This window comes from Emys orbicularis, chromosome 3, assembly GCF_028017835.1.
Source record: "Emys orbicularis isolate rEmyOrb1 chromosome 3, rEmyOrb1.hap1, whole genome shotgun sequence".
NCBI lineage: Eukaryota > Metazoa > Chordata > Testudines > Emydidae > Emys > Emys orbicularis.
The window spans coordinates 92732383-92752736 of NC_088685.1; the positions used below are offsets into that span (position 1 = coordinate 92732383).

Below are 20354 nucleotides of genomic sequence, written 5' to 3' on the forward strand. Positions count from 1 at the left end.
CATGTCTTCCCCTTTAGATTGTGCCCCCCAGTATTGGGAGGCACAAGTCGTGTATGCCTGTGGAGATATCCCTGCACATCAATCTCCTTGAGTTGAGAGCGGTCAGGAACACCTGAACCCATTTCCTCCCACTGATAACCGGATCACATACAAAAGTAGCCCGCATGTTTTATATCAACCTTCAGGGAGGAGCCAGATCACCCTCCTTATGTACAGAGGCCATGAAACTATGGAACTGGTGCATCTCTCACAACATCACCTTGTCTGCGGCTTACCTCCCAGGCACGCAAAACTCGATAGTGGACAAGCCCAGTCACAAATTTCCATATGACCACGAGTGGGAGATGCACCTATTGGTACTTCACAACTTGTTCACACAGTGCGGGACACCGTCCGCAGATCTGTTTGCCACTTACCAGAACAAGACGTGTCTGCAATACTGTCCCAGGGTGGGGATTGGACAGCACTCTCTGGGCAATGCTCTCCTCCCCCCATGGGACAAGGGCCTTCTTTACCCCTTCCCTCCATTTCCTCTTCTGCTGAAGGGTCTGCTAAGATAAAGAGGGGACAGAGCTTATATAATTTTGATTGCTCCCACGTGGCCGCGACAGACCTGGTACCCTTTCCTGATGCAGCTCGTGATGTGTCCACTGGTCTCCATTCCAGCCACTTCATACCTCTCTCTCAGGACAAAGGGTATACCACACATCCCAACCTGGGGAATCCTCTGCTTCAAAGCATGGATCCTACGTGGTTCCAGCACCTAGAGAGCTCCTGCTCAAAGGAAGCACAGGAGGTTCTACTGCACAGCAGAAAGTCCTCCATACAATGCACCAACCTGCAGAAATGGTCCAGGTTCCAGATTTGGTGCCAACAAATCTCCCCGGTGTCAGAAACTCTTCCACATATTCTGGAATATTCCTTGACCCTTAAAAAATCAGGGTTATCCCTGAGCTCTCTCAGGGTCCACCTGGCAGCTATTATAGTATTTCACCAGCCTGTAGAGAGGTGCTCAGTACTATTGCACCCGACCACTAAAAGGTTCCTTAAGGGAATAACATACCTCTTCCCTCAATCTCGACTTCCTATCCCCTCATAGGACCTAAACCTAGTGCTGAAAGGACTGACTAGGCCCCCCCTTGGAACCTATGGCCACTTTCTTCACTACCATACCAATCGATGAAAACGGCTTTTCTGATTGCAGTTACCTCGGCTAGAAGAATAGGGGAAATAGCAGCTCTGATGGCGTATCCCCCGTACACAGTCCTTTTCCCTGACAAAGGTTACAATTAGGCAGCATCTAAGGTTCATCCCTAAAGTGACCTCTTTGTTTCACATGGATCAGTCTATCCACCTTCTACCCCAAGCTTCACCGAGACAATAAGGAGGCCATACTCCATACCTTAGACGTTAGGAGAGCCCTTGCATTCTACCTCAATACAACAAAGGCCTTCAGGAAATCCCCTAGACTGTTCCTCTCTATGGCGGAAAGGTGTAAAGGCTCAGCGATATCAGCCCAAAGACTCTCCAAGTGGGTCTCGAATTGCATCAGACAGTGCTATCAAATTCGTAACATGACTCCTCCGGACTTGATCTCGTGGAACATGTACGGATCGATCTCCTCATCTGTCACCTTCCTCAGGAATGTCCCCATCTCAGAGATCTGCAGAGCAGCGACATGGGCCTCAGTCCACACCTTTGCAGAACATTACGCGATCACCAGGGACTCTGCCTCTGATGCCATCTTTGGCTCCACAGTACTGTCATCTGTAACTAACCTGACGCCGAAGTCCCAGCCCTCCCAGGGGGGCACTGCTCAGGAGTCACCTAGAGTGGAGCACCCATAGGGACACTACTTGAAGAAGAAGAAGAAGTTACTCACCTTGTGCAGTAACAAAGGTTCGTCGAGATGTGTCCCCTTATGGGTGTTCCACTACCCGCCCTTCTCCCCTCTACTTCTGAGTTCTCACTGATTCTGCGGCAGCGAAGGAACTGAGAATGGTTAGCCAACATGTGCTGGCTAGCCTCATGGCGCAGCATGAGGAGAGACAGCACACGATCGGGCCAAACGGACACTGCTACTAAAGTTCTCCGATGAGCATCACAGGGATGCAGACTCACCTACAGTGGAGCACCCATAAGGGGACACACATCTCGAAGAATCATCATTACTGCACAAGGTGAGTAACTTCTTTTTGGTCACTCATTTAGATTTTGCTGAAGAAAAGAAGTACTGTAGTTTACAAAACATTTTTCATGATTTGATTTCAATCAAAAGTTTTGTTTTGCTTTTGATGCAGGAGGTATTGTTAATTCAAACACAGTAGCATGCATTAGCACAGTGCTGATCAGAAGATGAAAATGGCTAGTTTTATTTCTTTGTCCACACTGAATTAAGCACAAAATGTGAACTTTAGCAAAAACTGTAAAGTAAATTTATTTTAAAATTTACTTCTAATAATCCTAAAGTTACAACACAGTTGAAGATATTTTTGAATGAGTTTTAGGTTGACAAGTGTCCCTCTTTACATTTAAGATGTTCTGTATTTTTAACAACTCACTCTGAAAACACAGCAATTAAAGAGTTTATGTGCTTTAAATTGCAGGTATTCCAAGGCAACTCTAATTATGGGGACGTAGTACGTAATAATTTTATCCCTCCTATAGTGGCCCGATACGTGCGGATCATTCCACAGACCTGGCATCAAAGAATAGCATTTAAGGTGGAGCTGATTGGTTGTCGAATAATGCAAGGTAAGTGGCAAGCAATACTTCCAGGAGCCCAGTGAAGCAATGGAATCCCAAAACCCACTACAGCTCTGTTGCTTTTCCTTTTCTTTTTGCAGCTAACAACTCATTTACTCACCCAATGTGGCAAAGACCAAGTCAAAGCACAGGTGTAGCGGTTGAAAAAGAAGACAGAACCATCACAGAACCCATCCCATCAGAAGAAACCAGCTTAGGTAACACTAGAACAGTACAGTCTCTCTAAAATGTGCCATCTTTTTGAGATGTATACTTCCTGTTCTAACAGGCATCTACACTTTGCCAGATCAAATGTTCCAATCTCATCAATGTTCTTTAATGGTTATCTGCAAATGTGAGAGTGAGGGGAGTCCTCTTTGCTTCTTTATGAAGGATAAAGAGAACTTGAAATCCTTAATTTTTTTTTAAACCGTGTATGTGTATATGTGTATATATGTGTGTGTGTGTGTGTGTGTGTGTATGTGTGTGTGTATGTATATGTGTATGTATGTATGTGTATATATATATATAATATGTATATGTGTATATATATATATATATTAAAAAAAAAAAAATCAGGTATTACTGATGTTGATTTTATTATTTTTAACAAAGAACTTTTCTTCCAAATGTTTTTCAAGTATTTGAATTTAATAGATGTTAACAAAAACAAACCCTAAACTCTTAAATAGTCTGAATAAAAATCATTTCCTCTTTCAATCAGGTTTCACTTCCTTGGTTTGTGTGATGTCCTAAATCTACCAGTTTTCTACTTGTCCCTAGAGTCTTTGAGGAAAAGCTGAGTAGACAAGACCTGAATTTCTAATTTAAAGGAAAAATTTAAAAAGTGCAAAAAACACTTAAAAACAATTTTCAGGTTGTCTTTATCTTTGTGCATCCGAGAGAAGTGACGTGGGCATATGTTCTTTTTAGTTTGCAGGTCACTCTTAATTTTGACCTGCACTGTCTTGAAACATGGGACTGACTCTGTTTTTTGGAATAAAATAAAACCCACTTGTTCTTACAATAGTGGTTTTGCAGAGGATAACCTGCTAGAGACCTTAAGATCCTTGGATTTCCAGAGGTTCTCTCTTTTTCTAATATATATATTAATGACACGCACACGCACGCACACACAAAATAAAGCACCCATTGCTGAAAAGTCGGGTTAGTGCTGTACAAAAAGATATAAATATCCAAACTAAATAATCATAAATTAGGTCACTGACTCAAAAGACCAACCAGAACAATACACCTTACATTTCACTAACTATGAATAGAAGTCTAAGTGGGTGCTTGGAATTGAATAAGATTAATGTGAATACATTCTAACTGAAAAGCACTTTTGATGCTATTCCAATAAACCCAAAGGTTGACTGAGATAGAGGCCCTGTGGGGAAAAAATAGTATGTGATCATGTAATTAAAGGCTATACCATAATGCATACACATAAGGGGGACAAATTAAAATTGCACAGGAAACCTTAATTTTGGCATTTCCTAACATTTGAGTGCTTAATTTTGCAACCTTAATATTCTTATTAGATTTGTGTGTGTAATTTCAAAGTTTTTTCAAAAAGCAAACTGAAAAAACAAATTCTCTCATGTGCTGTCTTGCTGATAAACCACGTGGTATCAATAGGGATGGAACCTTTAGTTCCACTGCACAGGCTTCTGCCACTGACTCTAATGAAGTAACTGATACCAGTGGGTTCAGACAAGCACTTTGCCAGTGGATTTCAAAGATATTTAATGACAACAGAGGATGGAGAGACTCGGGACTCTTCTTCAGTCTTTCCCTGTCCTGTCTTTTCCCCACCCCTGGCTCCTTGTCATGGTCCTATTCTCTTTGCCTACCCAGCTCCAGTCTCTGCTTTACAGGTTTCTCATCCCTGTCTCCTTGCCCAGTCAGCTCTAGTCTCCCCCTCCAGGCTCCTCCTCCAGTCTGTTTCTCTCCCTCCCCTTCCTGAGTTCATCCTATATCAGTCCCCTCTCCCCACAAAGTTACAAGCAATTAAAAATAGGGTCTTCATAATGGGAAGTGTCAGGCAACCTTAATAGGTGGTTTTACCAGCCCAGACTACAATAGGAAAGAATTTACCTTTGGAAGGATGTATACAGGTATTGAGCAACACAGAGACCTAGAGAAAATGGGTTGAGCTCTTGGAATCAATACAGCTGCACCTATTTACATCAAATCTAAATTTGGCCCACAGCCTCCTGCAGTATTGTGCCTTCACTTTCTCACGCACTCTTGAATCAAGATTTTTATCATATATTCATTTTCAGGGTATTTTCCTAAAACAAAATGTATCTAGCTCTGGAAAACAGTGCCCTTGTTACCTTTTAATTTTTTTTTTCCTGCAGGGTTAAAACTTACAGCTATAGTTGTCCCGGTCTTAGTAGGGCTGTGTCTGTTCCTGCTCTCTGGGATTTGTATCTGTGCAGCCATACGAAAGTAAGAGATTTTATTTTTCATCATCTAAATTAAAACAGCTGTAGTGGCATAGATCAGGGGTTCTCAACCTTTTTCTTTCTGAGCTCCCCTCCCCTCCCCCCCCCAATATGCTATAAAAATTCCATAGCTCAGCTGTGCCACAACAACTGTTTTTTTGCATATAAAAGCCAGGGCCAGCGTTAATGGGTAGCAAGCAGGGCAGTTGCCCGGGGCTCCATGCCATAGGTGGCCCTGTGAAGCTAAGGGTTTGTCTACACTGGCACTTCACAGCGCTGCAACTTTCTCGCTCAGGGATGTGAAACACCCCCCCCCCCCCCCCGAGCACAGCAAGTTTCAGCGCTGTAAAGGGCCAGTGTAGACAGTGCCCCAGCACTGAGAGCCGCGCCCCTCGCGGAGGTGGTTTTTTAGAGCGTTGGGAGAGCGCTCTGCCGTGACTACACAAGCCGCGTTAAAGCGCTGCCACAGCAGCGCTTTGATGTTGCCAGTGTAGACTGGCCAAATACAGAGGTAATTAAAATAGCACCCCTTACGCTAGCTCAGATTCCTATATAATTGGTTAATCTGCCTCAGACCTACCTACTCCCATTTACTGACTAATAGCTGAGTCTAGGCTGGTGTAACTTGCACACCTAAGAACCAAAAGAAAGTAGAGTGGAAGCTATTTTAATTGTTATCTTGCCCCCCTCTTATTGGTGGTGTTGCTACATTCATCTCTGCTGGTTCCTTGATATGTAACTCAGTGGGCCAAATTCAGAGCTGCCATGTAAGGGGGTGTATAAAACACATGTTGGGAAGTAAAGCTTGGCAGCTGTCTCACACGTTGAGAAGGCTGGAAAAAGGTAAATTTCACTTGCTTAGACACCCCCTAGTCTTCCATTAATTTGAGCTCTGCCCAGTGGATACAAATGTTCCTGTCAGCAGATGGAGTTTGGGGCTGGGGACAAAGCTCCCTTTGACATCACCTCCCTATGAAAAGGGCTTGCATCGCCTCAGAATCCAGTACCTAAGCTAGGGTTTCTAACAACAGTGCAAAGAATTCAGGATAGTAATCCTAACACAACCAGGAAGATAACGTCTGAGCTGGCATACAGGGACATGAACTGCTAAGAGATCACCGTTTTCCAGTGTCTTTTGCCAGCTCAAACAGCTGGGGGGAAACAAATGTAACAAGATTCAGCATTCATGTCCCCTACTGTAATAAGTGCTGTTACCCAGAAACTAAGGGGGGATGATTTTCCTCACCTGGTGAACATGATGGTTCTCTCCACTGAAGCTAAGGCATGAAGGTAAAGTGCTGTGAGGGACAAAACCTTACAAACATATTCCTGTCTTACAGGAGAGAGACAAAAGGAGGTGCTTATGGTTCATCTGATGCACAAAACCCAGGTTAGTGAAGAATCATGCTCTCTCCTTTCTATGGGTTGGTGGGAAGGATCAAACAATTGAACATCAATTGCATCATTTTCCTTTCATTTTAATTCACAGTATCACAAAGGGGTTAGGGAAAATGATACCACTACTAGTGCCACCTGAAAACAGCAGCCATCGCATGGCTTCCACAACAGAAATGCAATTAGCAAGTGAAAGAGAGACTTTGGGTCACAAACTTTGAGAGTGTTCCTACTGGAAAAAACACCCACCCTCCAGCAAATTGCCCCTTTCCTTTCTCTCTCTCTTCTGCAGCACCTGGGGTTAGCCTCTCCCTAAGGAGGCCAAGACATGGTTTTAATGTGGCTTCCTCTGCTGACCCTCTCCCTAATTCCTGAAAAAGCCCAATAATACTGAATTGTGCTTCATTCATCATATTTGAAGAGAACATTGGCTGGGGGATTTTGCTTTTGGAAGATGTCTGCAAAAACCCTTTTGAAGTAACATCTTTTGTGTCTCCGTTGATTACCTGTCTAGGGTGGGTTTCATTTAGGGTAGGAAATCTGAGGCTAGGTCTACACTACCCGCCTGAATCGGCGGGTAGAAATCGACCTCTCGGGGATCGAATTATCGCGTCTCGTCGGGACGCGACAATCGATCCCTGAATCGACGCTCTTACTTCACCAGCGGAGGTGGGAGTAAGCGCCGTCGACAGGAAGCTGCGGAGGTCGAGTTTGCTACCGTCCTTACAGCGGGGTAAGTCGGCTGCGATACGTCGAATTCAGCTACGCTATTCGCGTAGCTGAATTTGCGTATCTTAAATCGACCCCCCCCGTAGTGAAGACGTAGCCTAAGTTCAGCTGCTATTTAGTTTCTCTCTAGTGGCGCACCCTCCTCCTCTGCCAATTAGATGGTGAAACATCCATCTGAAACAGAAGAAAGGAAAATAAATTCACTTCCCCTCCACTTGTCTCTAAAGCAATCTTGAAACAGACCAACACAGAATACTCCCCTCTCGATAGGTGCCAAAGGATAATACTTATCCCATGATGGGGGAGGGTCCGAGAGACCAGTCTCCAGCCTAAGCCTGAATATCTATACTGCAAGTTCATAACCCCGATGCCCAGGCTTCGGTCAGCTGCGGGTGTTTTACTGCAGCATAGACATACCTTAAATGTTCAGGTGGACCCCGCTGCTGTGCACTAAAATTTCCCTAGTGCGCTTTAATTTACTCCAGTTTTGAAATAGTGTAATTCAAAGCGTCCTAGTTAGTGCACAGGAGCAGGATCCACACGGACACTTAGTGCACAGCAGGCTAGTGCCGGGTAGATTTACATCCCAGCTTGCCGTGAACTGAGTGTTCATGTGGACAAGCCCTTAATGTTTTCTATGTTCATTTATTTCTTCTAGGTTGTTGGAAACAGATCAAGCAGCCCTTCGTCAGACATCAGTCAACGGAATTTACCATCAGCTATAATAATGAAAAGGAGACTCCACAAAAGCTGGATCTAGTCACAAGCGACATGGCAGGTAACAGTTACATCTTTTGAGATGCATTCGCTTTCTTCTGGATGTATAGTACGTAATGGGGAGAGGGGCAGGCAAATACTATCTGAGCAAAACTCTGGGTGCATCAAGAGTAAACATGTGAGGCAGGACCCAGGAATTAATGTGCCTACCCTTGGGCATTGAACTAGTGAAATGGGAGACTATATTGGAAAAACGTACAGGAGATTTTTTAACTCTTTTTAGTTTTGAAATTAAAACTTCCCTCCACGATGTGGAGAGAGATTTGTTTTCTCCTTGTGAAACAGTCATAGTTTAAGTGATAGACACGATATACAAACCTGACTAGAATAGACTAGATTGCCATTGCTGATTGGGATTTTCTGTTTCTTTACTCATGTTTGTACTGAATGTCTTATTTCTTCACAAAAGTTGAGTGACCCGAATAAAGAGTCAGTTTATCCAACAGTTTGAGCTGTGGCCTAATGCCCAACTAGAGATCATATTGAGATCTCTGTTCCTGTCACTTAGTGCCTGAACCACTGTGGAAGCCAGGCCTCCTGAAGTCAACCTAGTTAAGTAAAACAATGATGTATTAATCTGCTGTGTTAGCTTAGCTGCAGCTCATTATTTGGACAGAGCAAATTCCAGCCATCAGTCCCTGTTTGCATCCCACAGGGATACTTCATTCCTTCTCTAAGCACCTCTTGTCCCTGCCTATGTTTTCTCTGTCTGGAAAGGTTAGTGAGCCCAGCCATTTTATGGGATCAGTCAGCACTGCATGGACCTTCCCTGCAAGACTAATTTGCTATCCCCAGCATCCCAAAATTCCAGCTTGCCTTTGATATCAGTTGTCAGAGAAATGCAGTGAAGACCAAATAAAATAAACTGTGACTAGGGTTTAATTTGAATTCTGTGTGACACTAACATGGATGTATTGGTGCTTGCTGTAACAGGATCCTTCTGAATAAATAATGTTATGATGGTCTATTAAAAAAAAGTTATATGGGAGGGGTGAGTAAATATTACTTGTGGTTATGTGAGATGATACCCTGCATGGATCCACACTTTTTGCCTAATGGCCACTACTTTATAGAGGGTTCCAAGCGCTTATGCCATGGGGTGAAAATTTCTAAATTCTGGGGATTTATACAGGCAATGTTTGAGGTTTGGTATTTTATGAATACTGGCCTTAAAAGCAAACGGTAAAGCTGAAAAAAGTGAGTTAAGCCCAGGAATGTGTGCTGAAAGCACCTCAGTAACCAGCTCGTGGAGGGCATTCGCCTTAGAAATGTTTTTTTAAAATCCCTAATATAATTCTTCGCTGTCAAATTCTCTAGTACTTACTAGTCCCTAAAGAAATCCCAGAATGGATCAGGATACTTTATCACATCCTATTAGGAGTTCCATGGAACTAAAGGTGGGAGTAGCGTCAGAGAATGATTTGTTATTTATTTAGTACACCAGTAGTCTCAGCACTGTACAGATAAAGACAAGACCTTCTCTGTCCCAAAGAGTTTACAGTGTAGTTTGAGATGCAAAACAAGAAGTGCCAGAGAATTTCCCCAGAGGACGTAGGGCTGAATTCAGCTCATGTCGGAGATGAAGTGCAAAGCCAAAACAAAAACTGAATTGAACTTCTTAAGGACTACACCAAAACGTGGCAGTCTCGATCAGTGCTGTGTAACAGAGCTGTGCAGGTCAGTTCATCTGCAAAGAGAAGGGGACAGATTTTAGTTTCTTAGTTTCAGACTAGTGAAAATGTTGCAATTTTCTCTTACTACTTTTTTTTTTTTTTTTTTTTTTTTAAGTAATTTTCACCAAGCTAATCCTTTGATGGGACTTTCTTGGATTGGAGTTCCAAACACCCCTGTTGACACTGCAGTCCTCTGATCTTACCTCTGGCTCCTCCATGGGTCATTTGCTGGTTCTGATCCTCTTCCTGCTATCCTCCCAGATCTAGGTGACCTGTCCAGTAATCGCCTTCCTTGCTGTTCCCATTCTTCCCTTACCTCCAGCTCCAAGCCGATATCACACATTACACACTTCCCTTAACCCGTTGGACTCCAACACCTTCCTTCTTGGTTGTTGTCCCATTCAGCTTTCTCCTTCTACTTGCCATTTGACTGTCCTAAGATTCCTTGTTAGTAATGCAGGAACTGGGGGTGGGGGAGGAGGTTAACCATCCTTTAGGCATTGCAGAGAACTTCTCACGTGTGAAAAAAATTCCTATCAGCTTGATGCAAGATCCCTTGCCAGACTTCTCAAGAAGCCCATATCCTGCTGACACTGAACTTTTATCCTCGCTCTAGAACCATAACTACCTCTGACAAATAACGATTCCTTCACTGAATGAAGGAGGTTGGCGCAAACTGAGTTTTCTTACATTCCGAATGAGAATCCCTATCGATAGAGTAGCTGGGTCTCTTAACGTCTTTAAATTCTGCCTCCTGTTACATTATATATATGGTGAAAGCAAAGAAACCAATAGTCTGGCTATATATTTTTGAGCTTTTAATGCTTCTTTCTAGATTATCAGCAGCCTCTCATGATCGGAACTGGGATGGTAACAAGAAAAGGATCCACATTCAGACCAATGGACACAGAGGATGAGGAGAAGAAAGATAGTTCAGTGATCGAGAACCATTATCACTGCCCGCACAGAGCTAGCCGTCATGAATATGCGTTGCCCTTGACCAACCAGGAGCCTGAATATGCCACCCCTATTATAGAGAGGCATCTAGGAAGAGAGAACACTTTTCCCTCTGAAATTGACTACAATGTACCTGTAATTTCTTCTGCTCATAAACATTCCCTTTCTGCTGGCAGTTTCAGTAATTCGGGTAGGATCGATGTCAGGAATGGGGACTATCAAACACCGCAGAGTCTAATCAACTATGATAAACCTAAAGTTAACTGTGTTTTGACCTCAGTGGGCTACAGTACTGACTATCAGAAACCGCAAACTAATTCACTGGTGAATGAGGGTTATTCAACGCCCAGAGACTGCCTAAAACCAATAAACCAGACAGCAATGACAGCACTCTTGTGACTTGCTGAGTTGAGAGATTTGCTGCTCTAGTGAACAATGTTTCTATATAGCTACTGGAATGAATGTATTATAGTTTAAAAGGATCCCACTCCGGCAGCTAAAGACAAACTCAGCCTGTGTACATAATATTGCAGTTCTGTTGTGTTCTGACACTTGAAGACCAGAGTACACTGATAATCACTGACTATAGCAAGAGAAAATTATCAGTGAAGACTCTGCTTTCTGTAACTGATTTGTAATATGTGCAATTTGTACATAGTTTTTATTTAAGAAAAATAACTGAGTTTCCTTTTGTCTGTTTTGTTCTATGTATTTAAATAGTAGGGAAAACAGCTGTTGCAGAAGTTCTCGTACAAAAAATCTTTTGGTCATCTGAACTTAATTTTATCTTCTGTTGTGTTAGCAGTCTTAAACTGTATTCTCCTATGGCTGTGGTGGTTCATTTCCTTTCCCAGGATAGCTGGAAATAAGGCATTTTAATAGTTTTATTCTTGAAGAGCAGAAGAAATAAAACTACTTGAAGCATAAATGTGCACAAGAGGGTGGATGAGCAATTCATTGTGATACTCAAACCAAACTTAGCAGCTACTTTTTTAGTAGCAGTCTTTACATGCTTGAATTTAATTTGATATTAGGATGCAAGATGAGTCTGTCCATGTTATTGTTTATGTTAAAGACAAGTGGAAAAGATTGAAACCAGTCTTGGTTCAAGCAGAGTGTTTTTCGTTGTGGTGATCACTGAACGTCATCTTTTTTGGAATATACAAAATCTACATCTGTGAATCTGGCTTTTCAAGAAGTGTCTGTAGAGCTAAAATGTGAATTAGGACAATTTACAAGCAGCGTAAGTTTTAAACTTTTCATTGAACTCTTGGGTTATTTTTCTTTTAAGTTCAGAGTTTTGCCCCTTCTGTCTGAAGTACACCTCTACCCCGATATAACACGAATTCGGATATAATGCGGTAAAGCAGCGCTCCAGGGGGGCGGGGCTGCGCCCTCTGGCGGATCAAAGCAAGTTCGCTATAACGCGGTTTCACCTATAACGTGGTAAGATTTTTTGGCTCCCAAGGACAGCGTTATATCTGGGTAGAGGTATATTTGCAGACCAGGCAGTGCAATGTGTATGTGGTTTGCTATGGCATTTGAAACATCAGCAAAGTTGTTTTCGAATCGTTTCTTTTTGCTGGGAAGGTCATCCTGGATTCTTGTTTGGGCACTATACTTGCAATGCATTGTGCACTGGGACCCTTCACCCACCTGGAGCCTCCCTGAAATTAACGGGGCTCCGGGTGGAGGCAGGGGCTTTCCATTGCTGTTCTCCCTGCAACACTGGGGCCTTGTTTTGTACTCAAAAGCGTATTGTAAAATGTCAAGAAGTCCTACTCTTGTTGGGAGGAAGAACAATCATGTATTGAAGGCACAGAGCTGAGAACCAGCAAGTAGATCGCAGTTCTGTTAACAGATGTTTGGCCTTGAGCAAATCACTTAGCTTCTCAGGATCTTTAGTTTCCCCATCCATAAAATGGAAATGATATTGACCAGCCTCAAAGGGCTGTAGTGAGGCTAAATTAATTGTTTGCAAAGCGCTTTGAGATCCTCCGGTGGAAGGTGCTATAAAAGTACAAAGTATTATTATTATTTTATTTAAGAACATGCCGTACCTGGTTCTAAAACGAGCTCTTACTAGTTTTCCTGTGCTTGTTTCACTGTGCATGTGCTGTGGACTGTAGTGGTGCAATGACCTTCTGCTGGTGCTGAACTAAACTGTGGAGTGTGTGTGTTGGTGTGTCTCTCCTGTGCGGAAAAACCAATGTAACTATGTAGCCTTCCCATGTTGCTGTCAGTGCAATTTCTGTGAAATGTATGAAACACTTCAAGTCCTGAAGTAAAACTGCAGCAGCCTATTTGCTACACAACATTGGGTGGTATTGTTTACTTTCTGTTGTTTACATACATGTGTAAATAAAGGACACCAACCTTTGCAACTCTGTCAGGCAGGACTGGAGTCTAGCTCTGTTTTATCATCACTTCACACCCCCGCTGTTGCATATCCTGACGGAGGAGAGATTTGACAAACACCCAGAAATAGGTGTTCCTTACCATGTGGAAAAGTAACAGTTGTGCTGCTAATGTGTCTATACAGGCCTTGCTAAAAAAAATTATCATCACTCCACCTCATTTAGTCTCTTTGACCCGTAACTTTTGGGGCAGGGAAGAGAGCCAAGGAAGAAACTAAAACTAAACTCCATGCTGGATTTATATAATGAGTAAGGGATGAGGATACCCTCCTCATGAGCATGATACCAATACTCCACCCACCCACCCAATTAGTCCGACTTGTTACTCCGCAAACAAACAAAGGCTTGTACACACTCCCACTTACGTCGCTCAAGGGGGTGAATAAGCGCCTTGAGTGATGTAAGTTACACCGACCTAAGCACCTGGTGTGGGCAGCGCTATGTTGGTGGGAGAGCCTCTCAGGGAGGTGGTTTTGTTATCCTGACGGGAGATCTCTCTCCCATTGGTAGGGCCCTACCAATTTCACAGACCGCGAAATAAGATCTCCCCGAAATCAGCCGGGCTGGGGAGGGACAGGACTTGTCCTTCCCCGACGCGGCTGTTGTTGGAGGGAGATCAGACCCACCTCCACAGACAGCACAGGAGTGAGGGTGTACCATCGGCGCTTCTGTGCTGCAGCGGCCCTGGGCTCTGGGCTTCCGCCCCCCGCGGCTCTTCTCGGAGCTCAGGGTGCCAGGGCTGGGGGCTGCTGCCGCCCCTGCTGCGGCTCTGGGCTGCTGCTCCTTCCCCCACCCCACACACACACTGGCTCCGGCTGGGGGCCACCAGGGCTCGGAGCTTCCAGCCCCAGCAGTTCCTGCCCAGCTTGAGGCTGCCCCCCGTGGCTCCTGCCTGGGCTCTGAGGGCTTGAGCTCCAGGGCTTCTGCTCCCCCCCCCCCTCCTCCCCGCATGGCTCCTGCCGGGGCTCAGGGCTTCAGCCCCCGCAGCGCCTGCTGGGGCTCAGAGCTTCCACCCTGTATCTCCTGCCAGGGCTGGGTCACCCATTTTTCAAATTGCGTTAATCCACCATTGGCCTTGACTAGCAGCTAGGAGCCCCCGGTTTGGGTGCTCCCAGCAGCACGGGGGAGATCGGACCTACCTCCACCTCTGGGAGTCGTCCTGTTCTCCCTCCTCCTCCTCCCCCCCCCCCCCCCCCCCCAGCTGCAGCAAACTCTGGGAACACTTCAGTCAGGAAACACTTCAGCTGCTGGGCTCTGAAAACAGCACAGAAGTGCATATGGCAATCCTGCAACCCCCCTACAACAGCTTTGAAACCCCGCCCCAATCCCCTTTTGGACCGGCATGGTTACAACACTGTGAAATTGACCAATTTTAAGACCTGTGGCCATGAAATTGACCAACGTGAACCATGAATTTGGTAGGGCCCTACCCACTGGCATAGACGCGCTGCAGCTTCTAGTAGCCTAAGTCATCAAAGCTACGCCCAGGCTGTCAGGAAGAGGCACTGAGATAGCGTATCAGTGTCAGGCTATTAAGCGACCGATGACATGGCTTGTACTATAATAATAATCTTCTGGCATGCCTCGGCCAATTGATTCCTCCATCTGCAAAGCCCTGTATGAATATCACTGTGCAGTTCATGTTAGCACCTGCTTATTTATCCTCTTGCTAGCATCCAAACATGCCTCAACACACAGCCTGATTAATCCCAATAAAATGTTTTGGTTTTTTAATAGTCACAGGAAAGTGCTTAAAAAAATTCCCCAAATATTTTCAGTCTCCTTCCCCCACGTTTTAGTGACTTGACCCTGGAGGAGTGAGTGCCATGTGGTGGGATAAGGCCGGGCTCCCAGGATTTTTGCCACCAAACCCTTTTATTTTTTTTAAAATGGGCCATATGCTGCTCAGTCTCCACTGCAGCTTCTCAGTCAGTCACTACTTCCCAGGTGCAGTTCTGGGCACTGAGCGGGGACAGACTATAAAGCCAGACGTAAGCTATGCATTTGGTACACAAAGACCATTGCACTTTCTACATCATGGAATGCTGTGTTAAGGGCCCTGCCAAGAGGACCCGAGCCTGGTGGGGGGGTATTTGGTGGCTCGCTAAGGGAGAAGGCAGAAAAGACTGCAGGTCCAACAAGATGTCCAATCCCCACAGGACTTCTGGGGTAGACTTGAGATCTCACAGGACTTGGAGCCATAAGATCTCATGGAACTTGGCACAAGATTTGGCCCCATGATAAGATACGTCCACTTCCTGTTTGCTGGCTTCTGGCCACCCGCCAGCCCAGATGGGACCGTAGGGGAGCAGCCCCCCTGGGCTCTGCCTGCTGCTGCTGCAGGTGGGCCAGCAGCTCTGCAAGCCAGCGGGACCATGCTTATATCGCTTTCCCTTGGAGTGATTCGCTTTCATGGTGCCCCATGCAAAGTTGCTCAGGCCAGGTCCTGAGTCAAGGTAAGGGCTGCCTCAGCCTACCCTGTGGGGCTCGGGGTGCTAGGGCAGTGGGGGTTAGGAATTCCTAGGGAGGACAGGGCTGAGCTCCATGGCCCAGGCAGAGCCCTACTGGGAAATCCTGACTGCCTCGGGCTGTGGGCCATGCCCATAAGGGACTGTTTGCTGCCCTGTGGGACTTGAATTGGTTGCAGCAGCAACTGTTGGTTGTGAGCTTGGCTGGCCTAACCCCAGCCAAATGCTCCCCAAGGAGCAAGTCCAAGTGTGCCCCCCAAACCTGTGGGGTGAAATTTATTTAGTGCCTCTGGCTTGCTACGCTAGTCTAGTTGGTTCTTACCCTGGGCCCATCACCGCTTGTGGGGGCTGAGTTGATTGTCCTGATCTGGGCCTGGGGCAGGCGCTCCCTGGTGTGGTTCTTGCTCCTAGTACACAGCCCCTTTCTATCTGAGCATTCCCCATGTGTGTGGTCTCCCCTCACCTCCTGTGGGGCACTGGCCATGCTTGCAGCCTAAACCTAGGCACAACATAGACACTGGCACTTTTGGAAGTAAAAACGGAACCCTCCGCTCCCTGGCAGTAGCTAGTGTGTCTGGGGTGACTTTGTCCCTCTGAGATGTGGTCAGCAAGACGGATAGAATAAAACACCTATTGAGGAGTGTCCATTTCCACGCCAAATATAAACTCCAAGGCCGTTCCTACTGCAATTTAATGGGTTACAGCCCTGCTTCAGGCAGACACACACGGGTTTCACTCTTAGGGCAGCAAAGAGTCCTGTGGCACTCTTAGGGCAAACTTCCTTACTGTAGTTAGGCCCTTCGCTTGCAGATCCTGTATCATGTCTATCCTACCCCAACCATGGGGAACTTCCGCTCCTAAGCATACTGCGTTCATAACTTTCCACCGAGTTCTGGTGGCTATCAGTGCCCATAAATCCCACAGTTCCTACAACAGGCAGAGGTTATACAAGTTGCTTCTTCTACCCTCCTCCCCCCCACCCCCCTAAAATAGTGGCTGGGTCTGTCTCCACTTTATCTCTGCTTAGTCCCTTGATGAGTCTTTGGCCAGGAGAATGCAGCCTTTTCAAGACTAACAAGCTGGGCAAGGACAATCAATCATCTGCACTTGGAAGGCAAATACTCTTCCCACACCTTGCTGAGCCCCACCCCTTCCAAGGGAAACCAAGACACTGGGGGTAGGAATAGAGCAGCTGCTGAAAGGTGTTTGAAAAGCCCTGCTGTGAACCATGCAGTGAGCAAACACTGGTATGAACTGCAGGAAGGGACTTGCAAGGGAGGTTGTACAGAACTGAGCTGGCAGTTAGCCTAATTGGGCTGCTGTAATGTTTGGGCAGAAACATTCCCACACTTTCCTCTCCACCGAACCCTTCCTTCTCATGACTACTTGTTGAGTAAGGCACCACCTGTCTGCTAGTATCTCTGCCACGCTGGGGCTATGGCTAAACATGGTAGCCCCACGAGATTGAGCCACGGCCCCAAAGCATGATGCAGCCTTTGCCTTTGCAGGGCTGCAGGCTGGTCTGTTAACTGTGAGAATCCAAAGGCAGCTCCTGTGAGCCCTAAATCCTAACAGGGTCCTCAAGACAAAGCATTAATGTAGGTGGGAGTTTAACCCCCTTTCCTAGCCAATGTCTGGATTATCAGACTATGCCTCACACGGCTTTGAGTGTCCATCTCTGCGTTTGCAGATGAGTCCGGCTCAAAGACAGCACTCACTGGGGGAGTGATAGCTCAGTGTTTTGAGCATTGGCCCGCTAAACCCAGGGTTGTGAGTTCAATCCTTGAGGGGGCCATTTAGGGATCTGGGACAAAAAAATTGGTCCTGCTAGTGAAGGCAGGGGACTGGACTTGATGACCTTCCAAGGTCCCTTCCAGTTCTAGGAGATAGGTATATCTCCATTTATTATTATATTATTACTAATTTTTCCAGTCAGAGCAGGGTTTTGTGGCCCCCCCAGACTGGCTACAGAGTGAGTGCATGAGGAACTGCACACTCCTCATCAGATCCCTGAATGGAGGAAAGGGCTCAATTCTGGGATTTCTTCCATCTCACGCTCCTAGGGTGCCCTCAGGTAGGCCTGGGGCATGCAGCTCAGGTGCTGAGGTGTGCAGAGCCACCCCTGGAATGGAGTCCTACTTGCCCCAAATGGCCCATGCTTGTGTAACGTGCACATTGTGCTCTAAACAGAAGTTTGTCTCCTCTGGCCTACCAGGCAGGAACTGGACTGCACACTGCTGCTGGCATGATTTCAGGGCAGGACACCAGGACTTAGTCTAGCTCATGTCTCACTCACTGGCCTGTGGAAGAGAGATTTCACTTGCTAGCATGGAGCACAGCAGCCCTTCACAGGGAGGGGAAGGAGTGACTCCACCTGCCTGGAATCGTGACAAGGACTAAAGCTCTCCAAGCACTTGCTTCTGTCTAGAGATGTTTAACAATTAACATTACCAAACAGAAATGTGCATGCAACATTTATTTCACTGCCACGCATGTGCAGGGTTGCCAACTGTCTAATCGCACAGACCCAAACATCCTTGCCTCGCCCCTGCCCTGCCTGCTCCTGAGGCCACACTCCTGCCCCACCCCTTCTCAGAGGCCCTGCCCCCTACTACATCTCCCCTTCCTCTGTTACTCGCTCTCCTCCACCCTCACTCACTTTCACTGGGCTGGGGCATAGGGTTGTGGTGCGGGACGGGGTGCAGGCTCTGGGCTGGGGGGTGGGGCTGAGGGGTTCGGAGTGTGGAAGGGGGCTGGGGCAGGGTGTTGGAGTGCAGGAGGGGGGTCGGGTGCAGGCTCTGGAAGGGAGTTTGGTTGCCGGAGGGAGCTCAGATCTGGGGCAGGGGGTTGGGGGTGTAGAGGGAGTTCGGGGTGCAAGCTCTGGCCAGGCGAGGCTGACCTCAGGCTCCCGCAAGCAGCCGGCATGTCTGGCTCCTAGATGGAGGAGCCAGGCCGTTCTGCGCGCTGCCAGCACCCACAGGCGCTGCCCCCACAGCTCCCATTGGCCATGGTTCCTGGCCAATGGGAGCTGCAGAGTCGGTGCTCGGGGTGGGGGCAGCACACAGAGACCCCCTTGCCGACCACTTCCTGGAATGGCGCAGAGCCAGGGCGGGTAGGGAGCCTGCCATAACTCCGCTGCACCGCCAACTGGACTTTTAGGGGCCTAAAATCTTCCAGATTGGCTTCAGTAGCCCGGGAGATCGAGGCCCATTCTGGGAGACTCCCGGCCAATCCAGGAGGGTTGGCAAACCTACGCATGTGCCTGGGCGTAACAGTGGCATAGCCGATGCTCTCTCACTTGCAGGTCAACTGATTCAGAGCACTAGCCCCAGAGGCCAGAGAAGTGCCAGAACAGGATGCTGGTGGTGGCCCTATGGACTCTTGGTTGCTAGAAGCAGGATCTGCAGCCAAGGGAGCACGTGTACACACACCTTTTTAGCTGACACATGATGGCGTTTGAGGAGTTTCAGGGAGGCTGAGGGTCCACCCAGGGCCTGACCTACACCAGAACACCAAATCTGGTGGTTCATGGGCTCACTATAGCTAAGCAGTTTGCCAGGGTGGCCTTTTACTGCAGGTCTGTGGGTCAGGGATTCATGAACCACAGGATGCAGTAGAAAGGAGCCTCGGCTGCCGAGATGCAGAGCAATGTCAGGAAGCCAGTGACCTCATGGTCCTTAGGCCATTAGTTGAGGTTCTTCCTTGGGTCTACTGTTTGGGGGGAAGGGGGGAAGCTAAACTCTTTAGGGCAGCCTTTCTGTGGGTTTTCTTCAGGGCCTTCCGGGGCCGTGAGTTGCTCATGTCAGCCAAGGGCGACTCTTCAAGGTGGGCTCTCGAACTACAGGGTGTGCAGTGGGAAGGTGACTCTCTACAGCTCAAGGTCCACAGATCAAAACTGATCAAATTGTAGGAACTTGCTGATTTAGGCTCCAGATCAAAAAGTAACATAGTGGATATCCTGGGAGCAACCCCTTATGAGATGGGGGTATCTAGCCCCTTGGCGGCAAATGGGAACCAGGGGCCTGGGCTACCCGGGAGGACCGCCCCACCAATGCGCTTGATGGCAGTGCTGGCTAGGATCAAGGTCCCCTCTTGCCTCAACCCCCATAAGGGGGATGGATGCTAGCAGGCGAGTGGAGACACCCAGAGACCCTGCTAGTGTGATGATAGGGCCCTCTCTGCGGTGGGAGCCCCCAAATTGGCAAAGGATCTATGGGGTGCGAGTGACTGCACTGGGCTGTTGTTCCCCCAGGAACATTGGATGTAATTTGACTAATAAAGTTGCAGCCTGGCTAAAACCCATACCACGTGTCCGTGCCTTCTTTCATGTGGTGGAATCAAGGCAGACCATATCATGGGTGGTCTCCGTATCCTGACTGTGGTTGTGCTAACCAGTTCTGACATGTCACTCCTCATAACAGCGTAATCTGCATCTAGTTAACTTGATGTACAAAAGACATATCCATGCGCCATAGAGCTGCACTTGACAGACAGGGCTCTTTGTGGCCAGAGTGTGGTTAACGTTACTTTGAACTGGATACATTTAAGAATTATGCCTGAGATGCAGCATCACTGGCTATTACTCTAGCCTTGACTAGTTTATTATACCCGGGTCTGAGCCACTTACTTGCTTGGGGCCAAATTTATCCCTGTATTTACTTCAATGACTTCCAGGGAGTCACTAGGGTTGAATTTAACCTGCTATGTCTTAGAATGTCTCATTTTAGTGTAGCAGTAACC

The 20354-nt window shown here is 46.9% G+C and overlaps 1 protein-coding gene across 1 annotated transcript in view; it reads left to right on the forward strand.

The window, feature by feature from the left end:
* The window catches only part of DCBLD1 (discoidin, CUB and LCCL domain containing 1), a 72285-nt gene extending 61157 nt beyond the window's left edge, over positions 1–11128 (forward strand). Inside the window, exons 10-15 of the mRNA XM_065401423.1 lie at positions 2607–2754; positions 2847–2963; positions 5112–5202; positions 6539–6588; positions 7981–8100; positions 10608–11128. Of these exons, the coding sequence (XP_065257495.1) occupies positions 2607–2754; positions 2847–2963; positions 5112–5202; positions 6539–6588; positions 7981–8100; positions 10608–11128 (1047 nt within the window). The remainder of the gene's footprint in view (positions 1–2606; positions 2755–2846; positions 2964–5111; positions 5203–6538; positions 6589–7980; positions 8101–10607) is intronic.
* The last annotated feature ends 9226 nt before the right edge of the window (positions 11129–20354 follow it).